Source organism: Lepidochelys kempii, chromosome 26, assembly GCF_965140285.1.
Source record: "Lepidochelys kempii isolate rLepKem1 chromosome 26, rLepKem1.hap1, whole genome shotgun sequence".
Lineage (NCBI taxonomy): Eukaryota > Metazoa > Chordata > Testudines > Cheloniidae > Lepidochelys > Lepidochelys kempii.
Window position 1 is genome coordinate 11484941 of NC_136405.1, and position 26025 is coordinate 11510965.

The 26025-nt window shown below is 46.9% G+C and overlaps 1 protein-coding gene across 1 annotated transcript in view; it reads left to right on the forward strand.

Annotated features, from left to right (window-relative positions):
- The first annotated feature begins 5774 nt into the window (after window positions 1-5774).
- TGFA (transforming growth factor alpha) overlaps window positions 5775-26025 on the forward strand; it is a 43863-nt gene continuing 23612 nt past the window's right edge. The window contains exons 1-2 of the mRNA XM_073324860.1: window positions 5775-6311; window positions 18648-18701. Of these exons, the coding sequence (XP_073180961.1) occupies window positions 6272-6311; window positions 18648-18701 (94 nt within the window). The 5' untranslated portion in view covers window positions 5775-6271. The remainder of the gene's footprint in view (window positions 6312-18647; window positions 18702-26025) is intronic.

Genomic DNA, 26025 nt, shown 5'->3' on the forward strand with positions numbered 1-26025 from the left:
CCCTCCTAGTGAAAAAGTTTTTCCTAATATCCAACCTAGGCCTCCCCCACTGCAACTTGAGACCATTGCTCCTTGTTCTGTCATCTGCCACCACTGAGAACAGTCTAGATCCATCCTCTTTGGAACCCCCCTTCAGGTAGTTGAAAGCAGCCCAGTAATGGGCTACGGTGCCTTGAAAGTCTTGGTCTCTGGGTCAAAGGCAACCCAGACTGGTACTCAGTCAAACTCAGGCCATCAGAAGGCTTTGCAGAGTCCGACACGCAATAAATCAGTATTCAGAGTAGCAGTCGTGTTAGTCTGTATTCGCAAAAAGAAAAGGAGTACTTGTGGCACCTTAGAGACTAACAAATTTATTGATGAAGTGAGCTGTAGCTCACGAAAGCTTATGCTCAAATAAATTTGTTAGTTTCTAAGGTGCCACAAATATGCCTTTTCTTTTTAATAAATCAGTAGTTTCAGTTCAGTCCTGAGCAGGAACGTGTTAGTGTCACAAACACCTTCTCCAAATTGGCAGGCCCAGCAGAGAGACTTGAGTGTAGGCCATGGAGCCTGAACTTCCCTCTGTTACCCATTCTGCCACTGACCTGCTGGGTGACCTTGGGCATGAGCGCTTCCCTGCCTCCCCGTGCCTCAGTTTCCCCTTCTATAAAATAGGACATCTGATACTGACCTTTTGTAAAGCACCTTGAGATCTGTGGATGAAAAGTGGTGTGTGAGAAATAAATATTATGATTTACACACACAGACTGCAGCTAGCTTTACAAAATTTTCTGCCCAATCAAAGCCCCATTCAATGTATCATTCCCACACGGTGGAGGAGGGGGGGATGCTTTCCTCATCACCGCTGGTTATCAAGATATCTCCCCCAGCCCACCCCTCCAAACGGCTTTGCTAATCTGCCCTGATTCACTCAGTATTGCTCAGTGACTCTGAGGCTGCAAGAAGCACTTCCGCGAATGAATCAGCCCAAGAGAGGGAGGCTGATTGCAACGGAGGAAGCTTCTATTTACAAATAAATTATGTGGCAAGCGGCATGTGTGAGGGGGTAGGGGCTGTGAAGGAAATCCAGGGGGAAATAACATAACAGTGTTTGCATGCGTTTTAAATGCTGTTACCAGGGTGGTTCTTTGGGCTTGTCTGCCAGTGGCTAGAAAGTTGAGCATCTGTTGGGCAATCCAGCGCAGAGACATTTCATGTCTCGGCACTGCCAAGGGGTTATCTCAGTGGCGTAACGGCCACACTGGTATCAGTGTGGCCACACAGACCATGACAGAGCGGGGACTTCCTTGGCATCGGTAACCTCCAAAGTCGCCCCCAGCAGTCACAACTTCCCTGATGACTTGTGGGGTTTCACCAAAGGAAGAAATGGAACACGGCAACATACCACGACTAAGAATAATTTTTAAAAAGAGGGTGTAGGGTTGGAAAGCAGATCCTTGCAATGGGAAGTCATAGGGCCAGCCCCCCCAACATTCCAAAATTCTGAGTCAGGCCAGCAAAGATTTCAAATTGGGGGAGGGAGGATTATTTGCCTTCTAGTTTCTGAGACTTTAGGGTTCACATTTACTGGCTTTTCTGCATAGCCCTGAGGCCTAGAAACTCTCTTTATTCTTTATTTACATGAAAGCTGAGATTCTCTTGTACTCACACGATTCTAGGGGCTGAGGCATTAAGAAAAACACCAAAATATCGCAAGACTCGTCACAAAATGGCTGGAGCTGGCAATGGTGTGGAAAGGAGGTTTCTCAGTACCCCGCATGAGGAGCTGGATTCACACCAGGTGAGACAGGCCAGCACTGGGCACCCCCGAAGAGAATTCACCCTTCGGGGTGAGGGAGGTGAAGGATGGTACCAGCATTGCTGTTAGCAGTGAAGTACTGGAGTTAAGGATAACTACAGGTTTACCCACTTCTCATTTGGGGAATATGGAGGTTAGGTTAGTTTACCCATTTCTTTTTCCTTTCTTTTTTTTTTTTTACCATTACATCACTGGAGGTGCTACTTCTGGACTGTCCCAAGGGGAACATGCTGAACCAGTGCATCCCCTCCCCACGCCGGTTAGGCCCTTTTTTTCTGCCAACACCATCCACCTGCAGGGCTCCCTGACCAAGGGGAAATCGCAGCCTCTTTGCACTCCTACAATCTCTCAATCCAGCAGGCGTTCCAGATGGACTTCGCTGCTGGAATCTTGTAGCTCCTGGGCTGAATTTGTCCAGTGCTGGATTTGCTATTTGCCCTGCTTCACAAAATCCAACTGACTTAGATATTATATGCTAGACAACACAGTCTATACCAGGGGTGGACAAACTTTTTGCCCTGAGGGCCACATCTGGGTATGGAAATTGTATGGTGGGCCATGAATGCTCACGAAATTGAGGGTTGGGGTGCGGGAGGGGGTGAGGACTCCAGCTGGGGGTGCGGACTCTGGGGTGGGGTCAGAAATGAGGAGTTCAGGGTGCGGAGGGGGCTCCGGGCTGGGGCAGGGGGTTGGGGTGCAGGTGGGGGGAGGTGAGGGCTCCAGCTGGGGGTGCAGGCTCTGGGCTGCAGGAGGGTGGGACTGAGGGGTTCAGAGGGCAGGAGGGACATCAGGGCTGGGGCAGGGGGTTGGGGTGCTGGAGGGCATCAGGGGTGCAGGCTCTGGGACCGAGGGGGTGCAGGAGGGTGGGACCAAGGGGTTTGGAGAGTGAGATCAGGGCAGGGGGTCGGGGCATTGGAGGGGCTCAAGAGTGCAGGCTCCAGGCAGCGCTTACCTCAAGCAGCTCCCAGAAGCAACGGCATGTCCCCCCTCTGGCTCCTACACAGAGGTGCGGCCAGGAGGCTCTGTGGCAAGCGCCACCCCTGCAGCTCCCATTGGCCATGGCTGCCAGCCAGGGGCAGCGCTTGGGGCGAGAGCAGTGTGCAGAGCCCCCTGGCTGCCCCTACATGTAGGAGCCAGAGGAGGGACATGCCGCTGCTTCCGGGAGCCATGCGGAGCCATGGCACACATGGAGTGGGGCAAGCCCTGGACCCCCCTCCCCGGCAGGAGCTCGAGGGCTGGATTTAAATGTCTGAAGGGCCAGATGTGGCCCCCGGGCCATAGTTTGCCCACCCCTGGTCTATACAGTGGGGAGGCAAGTTTTAAAGGTAACTTGGGTCTGCACTGTTCAGAGCTTTGTATGTCGTGAATTCCACCCAGCAGTCAGTTGTCAGCCAGTAAAAAAAAGGTGTATTGATGACAGATGGCTCATCGACCTAGGACACAAATGTAAAACCAGATCCAGGGGCTGGAATTTGAAGCTGGACAAGTTTAAACAAATATTTAACAGTGAGAGTCATTAACATCGAAATAACGTACTGAGGGCCAGTGTCTTCTCCATCACTGGCAATTTTTAAAATCAAGCTCAGATGCTTTCCTAAAGGCTAGGCTCTAGTTCAAACAGGAATTAATTCAGGGAGGTCCTAAGGCCTGTTTTACACAGGAGGTCAGAGTAGAGGCATGTCTACACTTAAAACGCTGCCTCCACATGGCCGCACCAATATAGCTGCCCTGCTGTAATGCTTTAATGAAGACACTCTGAGGCTTTGTCTGCACTACAGACCTCAGCTGTGGCTATATCGCTGTCAGGTCTCCCGTGTAGCCGCTCTATGCCGGCGGGAGAGATTTTCACACACCCCCCCCCCCCCCCGCAAGTGACGTAGATCTGTAATGTAGACCTCGATGATCACACTGGTTCCATCTGGCCATATAAGCTAGGAAATGTCATGCTCTTGCCAGCCTGCCCCACGTAGAAGGAATGCAGCTGCTTTCTGGCCTAAGCCCGAGCTTCCAGGTGGCTTCCATGGCTAGGGCCAGCCCCAGCCCTTGCATTAGAGGTAACGAAGGCGTGGATTGCCAAGGTAAGAGCTGCCTCTGAGAGGAAGGGGCGTTGTCACTTGGCCAGCCCTAAATGAAAGAATGTTCTTGTGGCTTATGCAACCTGGGAGTCTTGGATCCGTGATACATACACAAAGGGAAGGGCTGCTCCCTGGTTTCCTCCTGATCCCCGCCTCCTACAAACTAACCACAGCCCACAGAGGGCACAGCCCTTTCAGTGCATACTCTTTTTCTAAGGACATTTGATTTGCAAGAGTCCTGAGCAAAGCTGAGTGTGATAGCTTCCCAATAACACACGCTTTCCTGAGCCAGGCTCATGTTGCATTTCTTATTTATACTCAGTGACCTTAGCGTCTAAAGCTACGGTTTGTGATTAGAGTTGTGACAACTCCTTGTCGCAAGAGCACCATCTACCTTTTGGCTTTGAAACACCTTAGATGCTTAAGCTTACATCTCAGCATCGTGAATATTTCTTTGTATTACTGTAGTGCCTGGAAGCCCAGCCAACCTCAGGGTCCCATTGTGCTCAGGGCTGCACATACAGGTAGTAAGAGACAGCCCCTGTTCCAAAGACCTTACAATCTAAACAGACAAAGGAAATGATTTCTGTTTTACAGATGAGGATCGGCGGGCCAATGAAATGGAATGACTTGCACAAGAAGTCTGTAGCAAAGTAAAAAGCTGAACCCACATATTTTGAGCCCTGGTCTAGTACCCTAACCCAAAGAACTTCTTTCTTCTCATTTGGTAATCTTAGCCCTTCATCCTTTGTGCTTTGTTGGGGGGCCAGGAGCTCTCTGTCAGCTGCCATCCCTTCTGACCCAGGTGGACTTTCAAGTTTTCAGAGCACTTTCTGTAAGAGAGATGTGGGGTTTGTCTCTAGGCAAAATTTCCCCTCCACCCCACCTGTGCAATGTGTTAGGTGGCGGCTGGTTGCCAGAAGTGGCTGCATGTCTGTATATTTGCCCTGAAGCTGGGTGAGATCATTCAGGATGAAAGGTGCTGCAGCAGTGGAAGATGTGCTAAGATGAAGAATACTTGGACAAACACAGTGGCACGATCAAAGCGGGTCAGTTTTGAAACTACAAGTCTACAGATTCCACTGTCACTGCGCGCCAGGCAAAATGAAGGCTTGATAGTTATTCCTGTGATGAGTTTGCTAATACGGGGATATAAAGGTTGATGTTATGTTCTTTGAAGGATATTTCAGGGAGAATGCATTGATTCCCTGACTCTTGTTTTAGGTCTCTATTTATATGTTAATGGTAAAAATCAATATAAAATAATTTTTACAACACTTATTTTATTTGTACACATCCGAAGAGATCAGACCTATTGGAAACCGCATTAGGACCTGCAATTCGCCAAGTTCAACCCTTCTAATTCTCAAACCTTAGGATGCATCCACACATGCTTGGCTGCAGGTGAACCCCCTAAACCCTCTTCCAAAGGAAGGTGAATCGCCCATGTGCCAGGGCCAGAGGGGGGCAACACAACATTTTGTAGGCGGAGGCCAGATACTTTAACGCCAAACCTCTCACGGTGATCAGAAGTGTAGACAAGCCCTTAGATAGCCAGGTGATAAGTGCCTTAGCCATTCTTGATAGGTCCGGCTGTCAGAAGAGGGAGCAGATGAGAGGAGGCAGAACATTTCTGACCCTCTCCTGCCGCCTAGAGTTCACGGCAGGCTTCAGAGAGAGAGCGCTCTCGGGCTGATCAAACCATAGTCTTGAAGGCCCAATCCCAGCTACCCACAAGGGCGGTGGGAGGCAGCTCCCAGCTGCTCCTATCTATGGTGTAATGGCCAGAGGGGCCGTGGGTGGCCGGAGGGGGAGCCACTGGGAAACCGATCCCGGCTGCCCAATAAAAATCTCCGTGTGCTGGGCTCGCACAGCTGCCGGCCCCGGAGTTGGTGAAGTTTGGGGCTCGTGGGTTGGCGAGGCAGCCCCGCTCGCTATCATCCCGGGAGGGACCCGGCGTGCGCCCTAACGCGCTGCGCCCCTGGGGCTCCCCAAGGCGGAGGCGCACGGAAGCCCCTGTGCGCGCTGCTCTCTCCCCCTCCTCCAGCTGCTAGCGATGTGGGGCCGACCTCCCTTCCCTAGCTAGGGCATCTCCCTGCGCCCCACGCCTAGGCACTAATCTCTCCCCGCACTTCTTCTGCTCCTCCTCCTCTCCCCCGGCGCCTGCCCCTTCCCGGGACTCCACGGAGCGTCTCCAGTAGCCGCGGGTCCCGGGCGCCCCCCGTGCCCCTCTCGGAGGGGGCAGGAGGGTGATGGTCGGCTCCGCTCAGGTCCAAGTGGTTGAAAGGTGAATCCGCCTCCATTTCCGCCCGGCGACGGAGCCCTGCCCACCGCAGGGAGCAGAGGGAACCGGCGCACCGACACTCCGGGCGCAGCCAGGCTGGGGTACGCCTGCAAAATGGTCAGCTCCGCCGGGGAGATTGCCGTGGTCGCGCTGGGTAGGTCGAGCCCCTTGGCGCTGGGCGCCTCCCTCTGCCTTTGCTCGGCTTTGTTCTCTCACTTTCTCCTCACTTTCCCTCCCTTTTGTGCCTTCCCTTCTCCCTCGGTCACTTTGTCTCCCGCTTTCCCTCTCTTTCACGCTCCACTTTCCCCTGCTCCTTCCCTTTTCCCCCTGCTCCTTTACCTCCTCCTTCTTTTGACTCTTCCTCCCACCCCAACCCCGTTCGCTCGCTGCTTTCCAAACTCCCTTTCTCAGGTGGCATGCCCCGGTCCATGCCTTCGCTCCTGCATAAAGCCATAAACACACCCGCTTGCTTTGACTTTTCTCTGGTTCCCATGGAAAGAGAACTCTGACCCCAGCTTATTCAACTGCTGCTCTTTTAAGGGGTGGGGGTGGTGGGGGGATTAAATGAGTCAAGGGGACTTGTGACTTAATTATATAAGCAGGAGAACAAAATTAAAACCGTGCTGGGGGGACCCAAGCTTTTGGGGGTGTTCTCATTTGTGGGGGGAGCTTCTCCCCCCTTTCAAATCCTGGAATTGCTGATAGATGGAATATGGTGCTTTCTAATCACTCATCTAGAAGTTCTAACTCTTTCTGAGCCAGCTACAATTTCCTTGCCACTCCCCTGTGCCCATTCAGCACCCCTTTATGTTCAGTTTGCAATGTGTCTCTCTGGTTGATGGCTTTTAAGAGAGTCTTCTCCCAATTGTTTTCTGACAAGGCTGAATAAGGAGGCTGGAATGTCAGTCCACTGTGTGTGTGAGAGCCCTTGTGATTCCCCCCCTTGGAGTTTGTGCTTGTCAACAAGCAGTTGGCTGAGAATTTAACAATGCAAATGCCTTTAGGTATCTTTTGCTTGCCTATTTATTTCTTATGTGGCTTGCCTCTGGCATGTTTGCTCTCCACTGGGTCTGGTTGGCACTAGGTGATTAGCAATGTTAGTTTAAAATTTAAACTAGGTGTGTAACGAGCACTGGGCAATTTAAAGCAAGATCATGACACAAAGTTTAGTGTATGTGTGTGCGTGCCATAAGAGGAGAGTTTGTTACATATTGAACATAGTTGGGGTTGGTCCTGCTTTGAGCAGGGGGTTGGACTAGAGGACTTCTTGAAGTCTCTTCCAACCCTAATATTCTGATTCTATGAACTGAAGCATGTGTTTCCTATTGCATTGGAAACATGTATGTATGCTTCCCTTGTAACTGAAAGAGAATCCCTGTGAAAAGTGGAATATTAAGGTCCCAATCCTGTAAAGGGTTAACCCCATGCACGTTTATACTGCACAAGGAGTTCCTAGAAGTCGCCAAAGCCTGATCCTGCTCTTTGTTTGACTAGCGTCAATTGGGATTAACTCTGTTTAAATCAGTGGAGTTACACGGGTATAAAAACTCTGAACAGACTTGAGCCCAATGGATGTTCTGGCTTGCACTGTAGTCAGTGGGAGCTCTGTGCATGGGCGGTTTCAACATTATGCTCTTAAAGGGGGGAAGGGGTCTGATTTTAATAGCTAGATCTGCATTTTTTGGATGGGCCCAAGCTTACTGAGGGTGAGTGTTCACAGTGGTTTGCGTACAGAAGATGAAACACTGAGGAAATGCACTGACAGGTTGGTCCCCATGGCTCAAAAACATTGCAAGTTAAAGCTTATCGAGTGGGTATGTGTTCTTACCAGCAACTGCCTCCTAAGCAGAGTGGGTGCCTCAAATGTCTTCACAGCTATTGCACCTGCCCTCCTCTGCGGCAGGTCTTTGAAGGCTGAGGGTAGACTGTGCCTAGAAGTCCACAAAGCCTGGAAACCAAGCTGTGGGCTGAGTGCATCCATCCACTTCTTCCCTGAGTGGGTCTGTAAGCGCTGGGATTCCCTGGCTGCTGTAGGGAAGGTATTGTCATGGAAATTGCTGATTTCACACTGGGAAGAACTTTTCAATGAGTTGCTGCAGTTTACTTCATTCTTTTTTTAGAAAACCTGTGCTTATCAGGAGTTGAAATAACTTTCTTGCTCTGCCAAGGAGAGAGGTATTACCCTAGCACTTCAGAGCCCTAGTCGTGAACCAGAAACCCCGGTACTTAGCTCTGTTGGGTTTTTACATCCTCTTCCTTACACCAGTGTAAATTGTGAATAACTCGACTGAGGTCAGTGAGGAAAATCCGGATCAGAAGCCTCTATGGACACTGTGTCAGATCTTCATATCACATTTTACAGTGGTGTAAATCTGGAATAATTCCAGCCCCTTTGGGTTTTATTTCTGTGTAACTGAGACTTTGTTGTCTACAGGAAGGATTTTTGTACCAGGTTAGCTGTATCTATGCAAAATCTTTGTGGTCGAAACCACATCAATGCATTGAGTCAAAGCTGGGAATCTTCACCAGGGCATACAAGCTCTGAGTGCAGCTCTGTGGAGAGCTACATCTGCACAGAATGTGCCTTTTGCTTTGACGATTTACCCCCCACCCCCCCCCAAAAAAATAGCCAAGTGGTAAAAGTGGGGCCTGATTTTCCTCTTACTTGAGCTGTTGTAGGTCAGTGGTAATGGAATTACTCCTGACATACAAGGTTGAGAGAGAATAATTAGGACTGCTGTTTTGAGCCTGGATACCAGTTCTGAAGAGTACTAAACTTAAACTGAGCTCTGTTAAAATTCTGGGTGCACAATGAGGCAATTTTGCTTTCTTCTGAAGAATCAAGTATTGCCCTCATGGGTCAGCAGTTTGATCCAGGCTCCCTAATGATGTGCTGGTCGGGACTGGTTATTCAGAGGTGCTGATCCTGTTGGCGTCAGTAGGAGCTGCAGGTGTTCGGCCCTTCTGAAAACCCAGACCGATACATAGGGACACCTCTCTTAGGCCATTCTCTGGGCTTTGTGTGTTTTTTTTATAAGGGTACATTGTGTAAGGATGGAAGTTCAGACCAGACATCCATGCAATTGATAGTTAAATTGTGGTAGCCTTGTAGCAAGGAAAGCCAACTAATAGGGTGACCAGACAGCAAGTGTGAAAAATCGGGAGGGGGGTGGGGGGTAATAGCAGCCTATGTAAGAAAAAAACCCCAAAATTGGGACTGTCCCTATAAAATTGGGACATCTGGTCACCCTGCCAGCTAATAAATGACTTTCTTTAAAAGTGGAAGAGGAGGAAAGAGGATGGTGGTCTTAGAATTCTGTTAGCAATGAAAATCTGATTGGTCTGAATTTCCTAGCCAGAGAAACTCTCTTCCTCCTATTAAAAGGGACCATGAACTCTTCTGGCTCAGAAAGAGGAGCTTGATTCAGCCAATGAGACTGTAAAATACATCTCATAATCATTCTGTCAAGCATGCCGTGTGCGGTGCTTCAGTCCACAGCTCTCTCATATGTATTGTCTCTGGTTGTGGTGGCCAGGAATTTCCTCTGCACCTGCTCTGAGAAGCTGGTGTCTCCCTAAATGTGTTAGTGTTCATTTATCTTTCATAATTACAGCTGCTGCCAATGGGGCTGTGTTCTCTGGAGCTTAAAAGTAAAAATAGAATGGAAGTTAAAAAGAAAATCAAAGTTAAATAAGTTTACCTGCATCCCAATGCAGGATTAGCAGAATTACCCTTACAGATATTAAGGCTGCGTGTCAGAGCAGCGGGTCTAGAGATCACCCAGAGCAAAGGAACTTCAGAGAGGTGCTGGCAATTAACTGAATAGCCCAGCAGCCACAGCCAAGGAGCAATCAGAGGGTTAATATTTTACCTATAGTCCTAATTGCGAAACAACATTCTATCCTCTGCCTCAGCTCAATTAGATCTGTCTTGAGGTCCTGCTCAGCTTCCCACAATTGAAATAGGAAATGCAGGGCATTCAGCATCTTGCATGAGGGAGCCCAGGCTAAGCTATGGAAAGATGGACTGTTTCAACGGGAACTTGAACTGTTTGTTTACCAGGGTATTATATGCAAAGTATTTCAGTTCTCTGGGGAACTTCAGGCAGGCGGAATGTGATTCTTCGCATTACAGTCTAGCTGTGATCGAGGCTTCCTCACGCCTGCTCATGTGAAAAGTGCTGTTGGGTCCTTTGGACACCAAAAGAGAGCCTTGTAATGCAAGTTTACATGCCTCTGAGGGAGAGACTGAGAAACATCTTTCTGTCGGAATAGGTCTTGGAGGCTACAATTAGAATTGTAGACTGTGATTCATAGAATTCATTCTAGTCCCAATTCTATAAGCTAAGCAATCTCCAAAATGCTGCTGTCTGCTATATTCTTATAGCATGACCAAAAAACGTGTTCCTGCTCAAATAAACAAGAATTGTAGTATTATATTGATACTTTGTATGGTGCCTTATATTTTATTGTCCACCGCTTTAGTGATGTACGCTTAATGTAGCCATTGCTGCATAAGAGAACTTTCTTGAGGGGTAACCGCTAATTTAGATCCCATAATTTCGGATGTATCATTGGGATTCTGTTTTCCGATATGTTACTTTGCATTTTATCTACGCTGAATTTCATCTGCTGTTTTCATTGCCCAACCCCCAGGTCTGTGAGATCCCTTTGTAACTCTTTGCACTCTGCTTTGGACTTAACTCTCTTTCCAAGATCTTTCCAAATTTTGTATCATCGGCAAACTTTGCCGCTTCAATGTTTACTTTTTTCCTTTTCATGTATGAACAGTACTGGTCCCAGTACAGATACCTGGGGGACTTTGTCTCAACTCAGCTGTAATCCTTGTCTTCTATATTTTTCACCCTCTCATTTTAATGCTTATGGAAGGAATCAATTTTGTACTGTCACCAATACTGCTGTTTAATGAAACTTAGGAACTAAAATTACAGCACCAACACACTGCTGTACACATGCCTGTAACTGGTTGATTTTTCTTTTACTGTGGTGTATACTAAATATATAATAACTGAACAATGCACTTTCAAATAAGTAATCTGTAGTTCCTTAGATTTAAGACCCAACAGACACTTGGCTTCAGTCCCTTTCTGGGTTATTTGCTCAGCCACTCCTTGCTTGCAGGGATGGTCTTTGATGATGGATTGCTAAATAGAACTGCCACTCAGACTCTTAATTCATTGCAGGGCAGATTTAATTTAATGAGGGGTTGTTGTCTGCTTATAATTAAAAGGGCAGAATGTTAATATCATGTTCCTTTACATGGGAACAGTAAACATGTTGGAATGACACTGTTTCTAGACTGTATCTGCATCTTCATCTTGAACTGGAGACACGAGGTCTGGTCCAATTTCCATTGAAGTCAGTTGAAATACTCCTGGGCCTAGAATCCCCAGAGGTATTTTGGCTCCTAACTCCCATTGAAATGTATAGAAGTTAGGAGCCCAAATATCTTTTGGCCGACTGGGCCCTGCTGATTTCAGTGGGCTTTAGACTGGACTCCGAGGGCTTTGTGCTGATCTGCTCAAGGGTGAATGTCACCCTATGTCCCACTAAAGTTCGTACAGACAGGCTAATGTTTTAATAAGTCACCCTTAACGAGTCAGTGAAATATGAAGTAAGAATTGGAGAAAGATCTATTTTTTTTTTGTCCCCTGTTACTTGAGCTGCTTGAATACATAGCTTTATTACTAATCTAGTATACTTCTAGAGCACCCTGTGCTCCAAAGGATCCTAAAGCCCTTTACAAACTCCTTGCACACAGCAACGCTGAATTGCAGCCACCTCTGGGGTGGAGTGTAGCAATTGTCTGGCAATGTTGTGCAGCCATGGAAAGAATGCAAAGGGTCCTTAAGAAATCCTTTATGCTGCACCAGAGTTATTAGCCAGTTTCTTAGAGAGCTTTGCTAGCAAATACGGGGCCAAATTCAGAGCAGAACTGGAGGGGAGGGAATACAATGTATCAAAGAAGTGTGGTCTGGGGTTTGTTCTAGGAATTGGGAGTTCCATCAGGAAGATTGCATTGGGGAGATCTTTCCAAACCCGTCACTGCTTGCAAGATTATTTCCCTGTGACTGGTCTAACGTGGACTGCATCACTGTTCTTAATTTTATATAGGGTTGTTCAAAGGCTAATATTTCCTGGTCTCTCTCATGGCTTTTCCCTTCCTTAATAAATAAAAGGGTTTGGAGTCATCGGAGTCTCCCTCTGGGCCACCACATAATGAACGTGTGTGAATCTTCTCTCAGAACTGTTACGCTAAAACCAATTCCCACACGCTGTGGTGTTTCCGGAGATAGGTTTGCTGGCACAGAACCTATGTGCAGCTCAGTGATGGCAGAGCCTGCTTGGGATTCATCAGCTCTGCAAACCACAAGCTACTGAAGGGAGCCCTGACTCCGGGAAGCCAGCTTACTAAGCCAGGTGCAAAAAGTCCTCTCCATGCACAATTAGCAGTGCCTCCGGCTTGGCTTGGCAGAAGGTTGACTAGATTGGACCTGTGCTTGGTAATGCTAGGGCTGTGAATGGGCTGACCCAAGGGGCACCAACCACCGGTGCAGGAGTAATCTACTGTTCACCACGTTCTTTTCTACTGTGACCTCTTTCCCCCAGCCCTGATCCTCTCCTGTATCCTCTCATCCCTTCTTCCCAAAGAGGCAATACTCTTGTCTTAAATGATGGGGCCCAATTTTCAAAACCACCCAATTTAAAAGTCAATGGGACATAGACTTCTAAGCCACTTGTTTTCTTTGGAAAATCTTAACTGATTGCTCCCACTTGTGATAGGGAAGGTGGCTCAGGCCAGCAAGTGGCTCTCTGCCATTTATGCTGAATGGAGGGAAGTGCCTGATTTCTGAGTGGTGGTTGCATTTAATTCCTTTGCTGTTTTAATAATCATTGTCCACAAGGGAGCTGAGCTCTACTCTGGAGGCAAGACCCTTTCTAACGAGCTAGGCCTCTGAGAGTACGTCTACGTTAGAAAAACTACAGCTTTAGAAAAACTACAGCTTCCCTGCTGTATTACAGACACTTCCTGCTGCAGCCGCAGAAGGGGTTTTCCTGTTCCTCTCTAGGAGGCGGAAGCTAGGTCAACAGAAGAATTCTTCTATCGACAGCGCTGTCTATGCTGGGGCTTAAGTCAGCTTAACTATGTCTCTCAGGGGTGCATTTTTCGCATCCCTGTGTGCGGTGTAGCTAGGTTGACCTAACTTTCTAGTGTAGAGCAGCCCTGAGGAACTTCTTTGAGCCTCAAGCTTAGTTTGGTTGTGCAGGGACCCCTGTAAATCATTCAGTAAATGATAGGCTGGGCTATTCATGTGCACTCACTTAAAATGGAAAACGTGATGCAAATAGGGAACCTCCTTTGCACAACCAATGACAGCTAAGTCGTAACGTGGGGTTCCTCTTAGACCCCTCAAATGGTGAGTTCTGGGGAAGGTGGCCTACCCTAGTGCACATCTCGCTTAGGACATATGTTCTGAGAGCCTCACCAATGGGTGATGGTCTCAGTATATCCCTCATGGCCATGTATCTGTGGCATCTACTTATTGCAGGTCATCAGTGAGGACCAGTCCCTTCAGGACCAGAAACACAGGTGAAATTACTCCTTTGACTCAAGTTGCAGACTTTGTAACTTTGAAGTTGTAGGTCCTGGGTTCAATCCCAGCTAGCAACCAGTGGTGAGAATTTGCGTTGTGAAACTCAGTCTTTGTCTTGGGAAAGCTGCAGATTTTCCGTGACGATTATGAGTGTTAGGTAACCAGATCCCATTTGAATTGAATATCCCATTAGGCTGCTTTGAAAAGCCCGGCCTTGGTACTTTCAACTTTCTATCTAATGCCGATGTCCTAGCTAGGTGACTCTGCATGGGAAAGCGTGATGATCCCACAGTAGATTGCATTACAGCTACCGCAGTGCACGCACCTAAATTCACCACCCTAGCTGCCGTGTAGTCGGGTATGTTAGCCATAGTTTGCTCTAGGTAACCTAAAACCTTATTTACTCAGCTGTCAGGCTTCGCTTGTGTGAATCACTGACCTCAAGCAATCACAGGGTGACTGAACCTAGGCAGTCTGTGGTTAGTGAATGTAAGCTTTCGGATGCTGAGAGGATAAAAACCCCACTTGTGGGAGGAAGTGGAAAAGTCCATCCTTTAATGAGAAAAAGGAACCTGTGGCCCAAGGTAATGGAGTCCCTGGAAGGTCCATTATTTGAAATCCTGGATGAGGTGTATTTACATCTCTGGTTACCACGAGGGATTTGGCGTCAATATGGACAACAAGAATGTCAAGAATTAGAATAGTGCTAAGCTTGTGCTGTCTGCCTTGGTATATTTTCAGCAAGGCGTTGCTCTGAAGCAGTGTTAGGGCCTGATCCAGGGCACTTAACTTTAAGCTCTCCTTGACTTCAGTGCGACTTAGGCGTGTGCAACAAAAATGAGACGTTTAGAAACCATGAGCTCTGAGGAAAAGCTGAAAGAATTGGCCAGTTTAGTCGGGGGTGGGGGGGGGAGGGAAGACTGGGGCTGGGGAGATGTGATATGTCTTCAAATATGTGAAAGGTTGTTATAAAGAGGACTATGATCAATTGTTCTCCATGCCCACTGAGGGTAGGGCAAGAAATACTTGTCTTAATTTGCAGCCAGGGAGATGTAGATCGGATATTAGGAAAAATGTTCTACCTAGGATAGATAAGCACTGGAATAGGTTACTTAGGGAAGTTGTGGAGGCTGTTAAGAACAGGTTAGACAAAGACCTGTCGGGGATGGTCTAGGTATCGTTGGTCCTGCCTCAGTGCAGGCAGTTGAACTAATTGACCTCTTGAGGTCTCTTCTAGCCCTACATTTCTCTGATTCCACGCATAAGTGCTGTCCTAGATTGGGATAACTTTTTCAATTGTGGCTTAATTTATTTCTTTGGCTTTGGGGGCTTATTTTCAGTGTTTGTACAAGGGGCATCCATACATCAACTTTGTGTCCTTCATGTAACTTGCAAGTACATTACAAATAATGAAGCACAATACAATTTGGTAGAACCTGCCACCATCAAGCCAGACTAGTTAGAGGGGGAAAATTTAAGCTTTTAACATTTCCCCACTTTTCCAAACCTGCTCAGTTTTCCAGCAGCTGGGGGAAAAGATGTGCTTTGTGACATGCCTTGAAAGTAATCATGTTGGGCCCGTTTCAGACGGGGGGCGGGTATAGAATTCCAAAGCCACAGAGAATCTCCCACCAGTAGCCCCCTCTTGACTTTGAGTGGAATTGAGATGAGAAAATCAAAGCTGGCAAAAGAAATATACTTTTTCTGACCAGGGTAGACTGTGGAACTCATTGCCACAGGATGTTGTGGAGGGCAAGACTGAATCTGGCTGAAGAGGGACTGGGCAATAATATGGATAACAAGAATGTCAAGAGTTAGAATAGCTCTAAAAGAAGAGCTTTGGAAGGGATGTGAAACTTCATGCTTTGGGATTTAAACTAATCTTTAACTCCTAGTGATTGGGATGAGAGCACATCTTCCTGCTGTGGAATTTCTAGCACTTTCCTCTGCAGCAAGTGGTGCTGGCCACTCTCAGAAATGGCCGTCGGTCTGGATGGATTATGAGCCCAATCTGATTTAGCAATCCCTATGTTCCTACAATCAAAGGCGGCTATCACCCCACCTAATTAAAGAGCTGGAGAGAGAAAGTGGGTGAGGTAATGTCTTTTATTGGATCAACGTCTGTTGGTGAAAAAGACAAACTTTCCAGCTACTCAGAGCTGCTCTTCAGTTACGAGCTCTACACAGCGGGCGAGCTTGTCTCTTTCTCCAACAGAAGCAAAGGTGGACCAATAAGATTCCCTCTCCCTGGTCTCTCTAATATCCTGGGACCAACATGCAGATACAGACAACAACACAGCAAACTGTAATTAAAGAGCAGTCAGTGGCACAGTGTTTCAAGAGATCACTGGCTGTCTAACAGCAAACATTTTTGGGGGTGTGTGTGTGTATTCAGCTGCCTTACAAAACTCCACAGAGAGAAGCATCTATTTGAACTAGGTGGGATGATCAATTTTTAACAGGTTCCAACACCTGATCTAGCTAATAATTTTTGCCTGTTTATATTTCCTCATGGGAGTTAAAGCCCAGCCGAGAGCTCTGAAGGAGCTCCTGTCTGTATGCCAGCTTGAAGCTGAAGGACATAGAAAACCTTCTGCACCTGCTGGTGGCCTATCTCTGGGTCACAGCTCAGCTTAGCTGGAGGGCAACTTGTGGAGGTGTTGGTCTATGAGCTAGCATTCTCTCTTGCGCAAATCATGCAAAGGTGGTGCTGGAAAGGTTCCCAGCTGAGTTTGGATATGCTTGTTGTTAACACTCTGTGTGCTGTCACCAGGAAGTCCAGCAGGGTGCTCCATCTAGCTGAATTTTGGGGAAATGCCAGCATTCCAAGGGCCATATCTTTAAACAAACGTGTGTAACATCTAGGAGGCAGAGTGAGTTGCCCTTATCCTCATACAATTGTTCTTTGAATCTCTTCTTCTGTTTTTGTGGGTGCAATGTAGCTCCAATCTCAACTTGGCAGCCGAGCGTTCATAACTGGGCACCTGTTTGCAACGTTCCCAGCTTATCTGACGTGTGTTTTTCATTCCAGACCTAGTACTCAGCCCAGTCTCACTAGGGGTTATGAGCCCTTTGAGCAAGAGGCATTGAATGATTTCTAGTAGAGTCTTGGTGGGTTTGACTCCAACCAGCCACACTAACTGGCTTCAGCTGAGTGTTGGTTTAGCTTTGGGGATTGTTTTGACCAAGACTCAGGAGGGTGAGGTTCAATTGCTGCATGAACCAAAATCAAGAAAAGGTTAGAGAATCCTGCAGACTGGAAATGGTTGAGTTTCACATGGCTCTGCTTAATTAGGGCCCAAACCAGGACCTTCAATCTGAACCCCTCAATTTCAGGAAGAGGTATTGGCATCCCGATTTCTGGATCCCAGCTTGCTGTCATGGCCTTATTTCCAAGAGAGATTAAAAGGCAGTTCTAATGCTTTTTTTTTTTTTTTTAAATCTCCCAGAATGGGTTATCCTTGCAAGGAGACCCATCTCTTGATCATGTGATTCACTATTTAACCTTCTGCCAAATGAGCTGATCTGGTGAAATAGCCACTATTTCAGCCTGAAGTCTCACAGCAAAAGCTCCAAAATCATGTAAGCTGTCCAAACCATACCCCTCCTCTTCATCCTCTGGCCTGTGATCTACAGGAAGTCGGACTCAATGATTTGGTGGTCCCTTCTGGCTTTAAATTTGGTGGGTCTAACCAGCACTTCAGCCTGAACAAAATCTGGCTCCGACCTCTGTTTTTCCCGGGCTCAGTGACCCGTCTTATTAGAGCAATGAAACCTGGCTTTGCATTTCCACTGCGCCTGCAGTTCCAGAAAGCTGAATCTAAATTAATCCTAATTGTTTTCTAGATTTGCTATTAGTTCTGCTTCTGGTGGTCAATTTCCTCCTCCTAACTCTCAGCATGGAAAAAGAATGACCTTCAGAAATGTATAGTGTGTGTAGCTTTCTCCTCCCCCTTTAAATCCTCTTAAAACAAGGATTATTTAGAACCCTTCCACTATATGCAGACCCATATGGCTCTGTAGGCTTCGTGTTAGGATAGTGCTTCCATTCTTACCGCCAGTTTGCCTTTCTGGTGCACATTTTGTTCATTTTTATGAACAGTTGTTTGCAACTGGTAACATAAGAGCTGGAACTCTGCTTATCTCAACAGAATTAGGGAGTGTGGAATTCATGCGATAAACTGGGTTTCAAATAAAAAGGCTATTTAATTGAGATGGGGAATCTTTGGATAAGAGGGCTTACAGTACACACAGTTCTTTGGGTTTGGATAGATTTGAGCCACTGGTTGGAGCTGGGAGTCAGGACTCGTGGGTCCTTTTCCCAGTTCTGCAACTGACTTGTCCATTGACCACAATGGACACTGGATCAAACCCTCGCGGTGCGTGACCTTAGGCAAGTTGTTTAACCTCTGTGTGTTTGTGTCAGCTTCCTAATCTCTACCTGGATATTTAAAACTACCATGCAGGGGTACTGAGATTTAATATTTAAACCTGCTTTGAGATCCTAGGATGAAAGTTTTCATGGATGTTCAAAGTATGATTGCTGCTTCTACTCCTGTGCGGTTTTGTTGGGGTAAATACTTCCATCCATCGATACCTGTATAGATCAGGTGTGTGTATCTATTGCATTATACATAAACTTGGATATCTTGGGTGTATGTATGTGTATAGTTTGAGATGATCCTTTCTGAGCTGAAAACATAGGGATATGTCCCAAAAGCCATTGACTCATTTAAAAACCTGTAGGTCTCTTGCATCTTTGACTCTGCCCCCGCAGCTAGAAACTGAAAGATCTTCTGTGTCTCTCTTGACTGTTTAAATCAATTTGTTGCTTGTTGTATTGTTTCTGACCTGTATTTGAAATTTTTCCCTAGGTATTTTACTAGCTGTGTGCCATGCCTTGGAGAACACAACGTCTGCCTTGAGTGGTAAGTTCACTGATGTAATATATTAACCTTAGACCTTGCACAGTAATTTCAACCATATCTTCTGCATCCAGAGCTCCGAATTAGCTCTCAGCCACCCCTTCTGGTTTTCCTAATCATACCCAGTGGTCCCCACAGATGTTCTCATCATGCCTGTACCCTGTTTCCTGGCCCTCTCCAGTAGTCCTCCAGCTCAGATGCTTGGAAAATGCCTCGGCCATGGGGCTGAGATCTGTGCTTGAAAGTGCAAACAAATCCAGAAACGTTTCTGGGGTTATCTTACTGCATGTAATGTTGGCCTCTTTGCCAGGGCATAACTTGATTCTTGTTTAATGCCCTACCGTCAATGTATTACTCTTGACCATGTTAATAAGTGGATAGATCATATGTGTGACTTGGTAGGGCTGGTTTAAGAGGACCGCGTGGAAGAGAGGTCATTTCTTTTCTCTGCCTTTCATTCCATCATATTGAGCGTGAAGCCATTGCGAGAGCAATAGCGGAGAGAATTCACTTTAGTTTGTGCACTGCTTATCCAGCCCATAAAGGTCTTAGCTTCCAGCCTGCTGCTAGCCATTTAAATAACCAACAGACAGAATAGTCTTTTCCTATGCGCTGGCTCATAACCAAGTGCTGACTTGTAGTGTAGTGAAATAGGGTCTTCTCCAGGGTTCGTGCTGGTTTGTACCCATGAGCAAACAATGCTGTTGCTAGTTCTTTGGGACCATCGCTGATGTATTTGTACAATCCCAGTTGAGGCTTTTGATAGCTACTGTAATGTTAATTACAGGGTCCATGCAGAGCCTTGCTGGTCAGTGTGGATAGCATGCTAGTAGTCATGTGTGTAAATGATCCCCCGGGATGTCGCCTTATTCCATTGTATCTGTGTCTGGGTGGTGCAAAGAGGGGATTGGGTGAGTACCTTCTTTTACATGAATGCATCTTTTAGTGGGCTGGCTAGTGTGTGTGGCTACCCTCTGGTGGATGGAATCATATCTGCTCAACTGCATGTCATAGTCCTCATACTGCGAACAGAGATTCTTCATGGCTCAAGCATTAAGTGCCTGTGTCTATATTGGATTTGTTAGATTTACACACTGAAAAACACTTGGCAACTGCTAGCGCCATTCCTTCACAGCCTTTAGAGTGGATCTGAGAGGGACTGAGTTGTCAAGTTCATATCTGGGCCTGAACTTCCTCCAGGTTCTGGTGGAGAGTTGGATCCCATCTCCTGGGTCCAGTACTGTCCAGTAGACCAGGATAACTGGTACGTGGGAGAAGTGTTGCGAGCTATGGCTGCGGTTGTATGCACGCATGCAATGGCGTTCTCGGGAATGTGGTATTTTTTGCAACACGTATTTTGCCTTGCAAATAGGTGGAACGTGGGCCAGCCAGACACCAGTCTCTGTGTGTGAGATACTATTGCTCAACAGCCACCTTTCCAAATTCCCAACAACTTCTCCATTCCATTCTCTGCCTGGCCTTTTCTCCCATAAGGCACTGGAGTTGTGCTAAAATTAGAAAGCTTATCTCTCTTGTGCAGGTATGTGTTACCTGCTCCCAAATTGCTGTGCCCTAGATACTAAATGCATTATTCTCCTTGTACTTGCTTCATTTTTTATCACCTTGACTTCAGTGGAGTTGCCCTCTATTTTATACTGGCATGAGAGGAGAGTCCAGTCCTACGTTGCTCAAGTCCTCGTATCTCTCTGCTTTGTTTCGTCTCATGAATTTGGAAAGGAAGCGTTTGGTGCCGGTTCAGTTGGTTGAATAAACAGCTTCTTTCATTCCACCCGGGCGGAATGGCCCAGGGATGAGAATGAGCTGTGGCTTTAGAATGACGGGGCTGTCCAACCCAAATCAAAACTACACCCGTGGTTTTTGTGCCGAATTCTAATCATTGGCCCTTCGCGCTTCTTTGGTTGTCCATGTGGGGCTCTTCCTTTCCCTTTATAGGGTCCCGCAACTGAGGTGGGTGAGGAAGGAGAGAACTTCCTGTTTAGATGTTTGAGTCCACTATTACTTGTGTTTTCCCCCATTTGTGGCATCCTCCTGTCGTCTTGATTCTGCACCTATTGAAGGTGGGGCAAAACTCCCATTTTAAACACTTTAGGTCAGGCGCACCTCTCTCGTTATATGTGTGTACAGTGCCTAGCCCAACAGGACGCTTCTTGGGGCCTCTAGGCATTACCATGAGGCAAATAATAAGTAATTTGATATAGAGATTCAAGGATCACTTATCTCTGAATGACCATAATTTATGGGCTCTATTCTATCTGAGAGCATGCTTTGCAGGGCCTAGCAACAGAAACACGCACTGCAAAGGGTGGACTTTGGCTCTGAGAGGTCACTGCGGGTGTGAGATGAGGTGATGTTTTGTTGTAAAAGATTTCCCCTCCCCATTTGTGATGACTGCCTTCTAATCCCTAGGGAGTCCCGTCTGCGTCTAAGCCGCTGGTTTTTCCGTTTCCTAACGGGGACGTGAGAAGCCATGAAAGGCTTTAGAGCCAATAATGGCACAGAGCTCAAAGCCCAGATCTAACACGTGAGAGGTGGTTTCTGGGCTCACTTGTGCCCGTCTGGTGGTAATCCAAGTCCCAGGATATTCTAACGAAGCTGGGGGGGGGGGGCGGGCGCACAGGGGAGGAGATTCATTGTCTACACAATAGCTACAATCCTGCAGGAGATCTCAACCTGAATAAGCTGATTTTTAGGATCATGTAGATCTTCCATATGGAGTGGAGGCAATTTGCCCCAAAAGAGACCCATCATCCATAGATCTCGCCTGCCTGTGATTTGAAGCAAACTCCAAAATTTACTGTCTAACAAAACAATCAAGAGAGCCCCTTAAAGTTCGTGACAGCCTGGTGCAATCAGCACAGGGTGGCCAATAGGGAGCCAGCAGACCTGGGTGCTATTCCTGGGGTGTCACCATGTCTCTGTGCCTCTGTTTGCCCTCCCACCTTGTCTGTCCTGTCTGTCAGCTTCTTGGAGCAGCGTCTGTACAGCGCCTCGCACAGCAGGGCTCTGATCTTAGTAAGGGCTTCTGGGTGCTGCTGTGATGGAAGTAATAATTTAACTTGGGGAAATGCCCTCTGGTGCCTGGGCAGCATTTGGTCAGAAGGGGAGACAGACAGGACATCAGGGGGTCAATTCTGTAGGCTGAAATTCTATTATGGGGACTGCCTTGCGAGGATGGAGAGCATTGTACTTGGAATCCCAAGTGACTCAAGGTATGTCTACATACCCAGTGACCCTCCCAGCCCAGGTCGACAGTGATGTCAATGGCTCGTCAGTGCCAAGTCGCTTTTGAAAATGAGACTTGTCCTCCTATGTCACTGAGGTGCTTTTGAAAATTCCACCCTGACTGGATCAACGCTGCCACAATATCAAGGGAATGCAGTAGGGGAAAGAATTTAGTACCTTACCTGCCCTACTAACTCAGCCATAGCTTATCAAAACTGAAGGGATCTTAAAAATCCCAACCTGCTCACTTCCTGCAGAGGTCTGAAAGTGGACATCCAGAACAGACTAGTCAGTTTCACCTGGTGTACTGTCAGTTTCTAGTCCACTTTGTTTTCATTTGCACTAAACCAGGTCTGCAATGTTGGGCTGCAGAGGGACTGTTTTTGGTTTTAAAAACAAATGTTGCCTCTTGAATGCAAGAAGAGGGTTTGATGGAAATATCCCTCCCCCCCCCCTTTTTTTTTTAAATGTAAGTAAAAGTGTAAAGGCCTCCTCCTCACACCCACAACTTGATTTGTAGGTAAAATTCAATTGAACATCTTTCCTTTAGTGTTTTTGTTTTTTTTTAAATCTCAATCAATCTCTCTTTAAATCAGCATCTAAATTTTGAACATACATATTTTAGCATTGGTATTGTGGTAGCATCTAGAAGCTCCTGTCATGGCCTAGGTCCCATTATGCCAGGTGCTGTACAAACCCAGAACACAAAAGATGGTCCTTGCCCCAAGGAGCTTGTTTTGTTTTTATTTAGCTTAAAATTCTGAAGAAATCCTGCAAACAGGGCTGCTTGTTGTTGTTGGGTAATGGATTAGTAGCATTGTTCAGGAAGGGTGATGATTAATAACACCTTATTGTTACATAGTATCTTTCTTTCTTTAGGTCTCAAAGCATTTTACAAAGGAGGTCAGTGTCCATATCCCCATTTTACAGATGGCGAAATTGAGGCACAGGGAGAAAGTAACTTGCCCAAGGTCACACAACAAGTCACTGGCATGGTTGGGAATAGAATTCAGGTATACTGAGTCCCAGATTAGTGCTCTATCCACTAGGCCATGCTGCCTCACTCCGCAGTTGAAGGGTTGGAAATCTCTCGAGCGTTTGGTCTCATGAACATTCTGGTCTGGGTTTGTCCCTAGGCTGGGAACATAAGTCTTTTAAAAACTGGTGTTTTATTAAATTCAGTATTTTTTAAAAAAAACCCCACATGCAGAGCTTGCACAAACCCCACTGCTGCTCGGTCCTTCCAGAGCAATCTCCTCTGAGCCGCTCAGCAGACTTCAGATACTTTAAGGGACAAGGCTCAGGTAAATCGAATCCTGACTATCCCGTTTTGAGCGTGAGACTTGCACACTCTGGATTTCAAGTCAGAATTGCGGGGGAGGGGAGGCTGCTTAGCTGAAATTCCCAGACTCGGACGGTTTGCTCGTCCCTCGTAATAGGTCAGCAGCAGCTGTGCATAGCTAACAGCGATTGCAGTGTGCCCCCACCACGGACAGCTGGTAAAACAGCTTCCTGCGTTTAGGGTCGGGCAGGCTAGCCACAAGAAGTGTAAGTGGGCACAAGGTGTTCAGGGGTTGTTTTGTATTAATTTAATGGAACCCTTATGCCTAGGAATTGGAATATGAAGATGATTCTCCTGTTTTGTTTTCCACTTGTGCAACCCAACTGATTTTCAGTGAAGCTGCTCCTGGCTTACACCTATCTACCTTACAGTATTTTCATGTACATTTCAGCCACTAGGAATTCTTGCATCCACGACCCCAAAAAAATGTATAATCCTTAAACTGTACTCAGTGAGTGGGAAATCCTCATTTCATTACAAAAAATTTCACAATCAGTTTTTTCCCCCCCAGCAGAGACCTAATTTGAAGTGGTGCAGCAGCCTTCCCATGTGTGTGGTTTACCCCAGTTTGAAACCAGCATGAGCTGCACTGGCATCTACACTAGAAGCTTGTGCTCGTACGGCTACCCCGAGAGCTGGGAGCTTGAGACAAGCAAGGCCCAAGAACCAAATTCTACTTTCAGTGGAGGTCAAAAGCAGAGCTGGGCAATAGCTGGCTCCACGGAGTCGCCCCAGGCTTCTGAGTGAGAGTGAGTGAGTGTAGATGCGATCAGAAAATATGCAGAGCAAGGCTAAATGGACTTATTAGTAATCAGGTAAGGAAGGGGATAAAAATACAGCCAAGATTAAGACCATGTTAGATAAGGCAGCTAGTAAACACTGGCCGAGTGTGAGCAGTGATTAGAAAAGCTCTGCTTATGCAGAATATGCTTTTTTTTGCCTGCCTGTACCTTTCCTGTGCCATTAGAGAACAAATGATGGGACAGAAGAAATCCTAAGGGGTGGGGGGTGATATTTTCAGAGGTCCAGGCGGCCGGTAGGCATCCAGTTCCCACTGGTCGCCAGCTAGGCACCTTGAAAATCTCCCTTATCAATCATTAGGCAAGACTAAGAAATCCAAACTTGTAGCTCACGAAAGCTCATGCTCAAATAAATTGGTTAGTCTCTAAGGTGCCACAAGTACTCCTTTCTTTTTCCCCAAAGATGATACGTTACCATGCATGCAATTGGAGATCCCAAATGGAATGTAGGAAGGACCATATCGGATCAGACCAGGGTCCGTCTAGTCAGTGTCCTGTCTCCAGCAGACACTGGTACCAGCTGCTGCAGAGGAAGGTGCAAGAAAGACTGCAGTAGTCAGTTTAGAATAACCTACTCCCAATAGTTTCAGTTTGGCTTGTGCCCTGATGCATGAGAGGTTGTGTCCTTTCTGCAACCTCTGTGTGTATTTTTAATGTTTATTCTTATAATCGGATAGACCGTTTGAGGGTCATTGCCCTTAACTCTTTCCTAGGGCATGAAATCAAACACTTTTTTTAATGTCTGTGGGTGAACAGCAGAAATAGTTTTTGGGTTTTTTTTTCTTCCGCTGCTGAAATCAGACTTTCTGTACCAGGCTCTGCAATGGGCAGTGTTTTGGAGCAAACTCAGTCTGGTCTCTGAAGATGGGTATTGGAAGCAGGGTGGCCTACTGCACAAAGCACTGGATTGAGACTTGGGAGACCTAGGCTGAGTTCCTGGTTCTGCCGCTGGCCTCCTTGGTGACCTTGGGCAAGCCACTGGACCACCCTGTGCCTCTGTTTCCCCATCTATAAAATGGAGACAATGATTCTTATTTCCTCTGTAAAGTGCTTTGAGCTCTACTCATGAAAGAGCTCTAGGTATTACTGTTTTCATTTCCTTGGTTTCCAAAGACTGGGATGCATAAACATTATAGATAAAATCTGGCCCTACTGAAGTTGATGGGAGTTTTGCTTTCTTAGATATCTATCTCTCTCAAAATATTGCTTTCTCAGTAAGGAAGAAGGCCCTATAGTTATCAGTTTGGGTCCTCAACTGGAGATACCATAAAGGGCTCTGAATTTCAGAGAGAGAGAGAGAGAGTGCTGAACACTTTCTAAAAAAAGAAAACCCCAAGCGTAGACAAGCTGGCCAAGTCTATCCACACGGCACTGCAGAGGTGCAGCCGTACCGATATAGTTGCAGCACGTCTGGTGAAGATGCTCTATGCCGAAGGGGAAGAGCTCTCCTGTCGGCATAAAGAAACCTACCTCTGCGAGCGGCATGAAGACGCTACCTTAGGTGTAGTTAATCCACCTCTCCATGAGGCAGTAGCTAGATGCACGCAAGAAGCCCTCCCATCAACATAGCACTGTCTACACTGGGAGTTAGATCAGTATAACGGCATCGCTCTGGAGCGTTACACCAATGGACATTTGTAGTGCAGGGTCTTAAATGGAGCACCCAAAACCACCAGTTGCTTTTGAAAATCATGGCAGGTGATTTGGTATCCACTGCCACCCTAACCCCTTAATGCAGCTGCCAAAGAACAAAAGCAAGCCACAGTGGGGAAGGAATCCTCTGCTAGAGTCTGCTGCCTGCCTGCTTGCGATGCAGCTGAAGGAGGATGACACTGGCTGCCTTTCTAGGGAAAAAATGGAAATGTCTGTATAATGACCTGGCTCCAAGGACTGAATTGCCAGCCGTAGGATGTTGTGCATTAGACGCACTACGGCTCCTGCA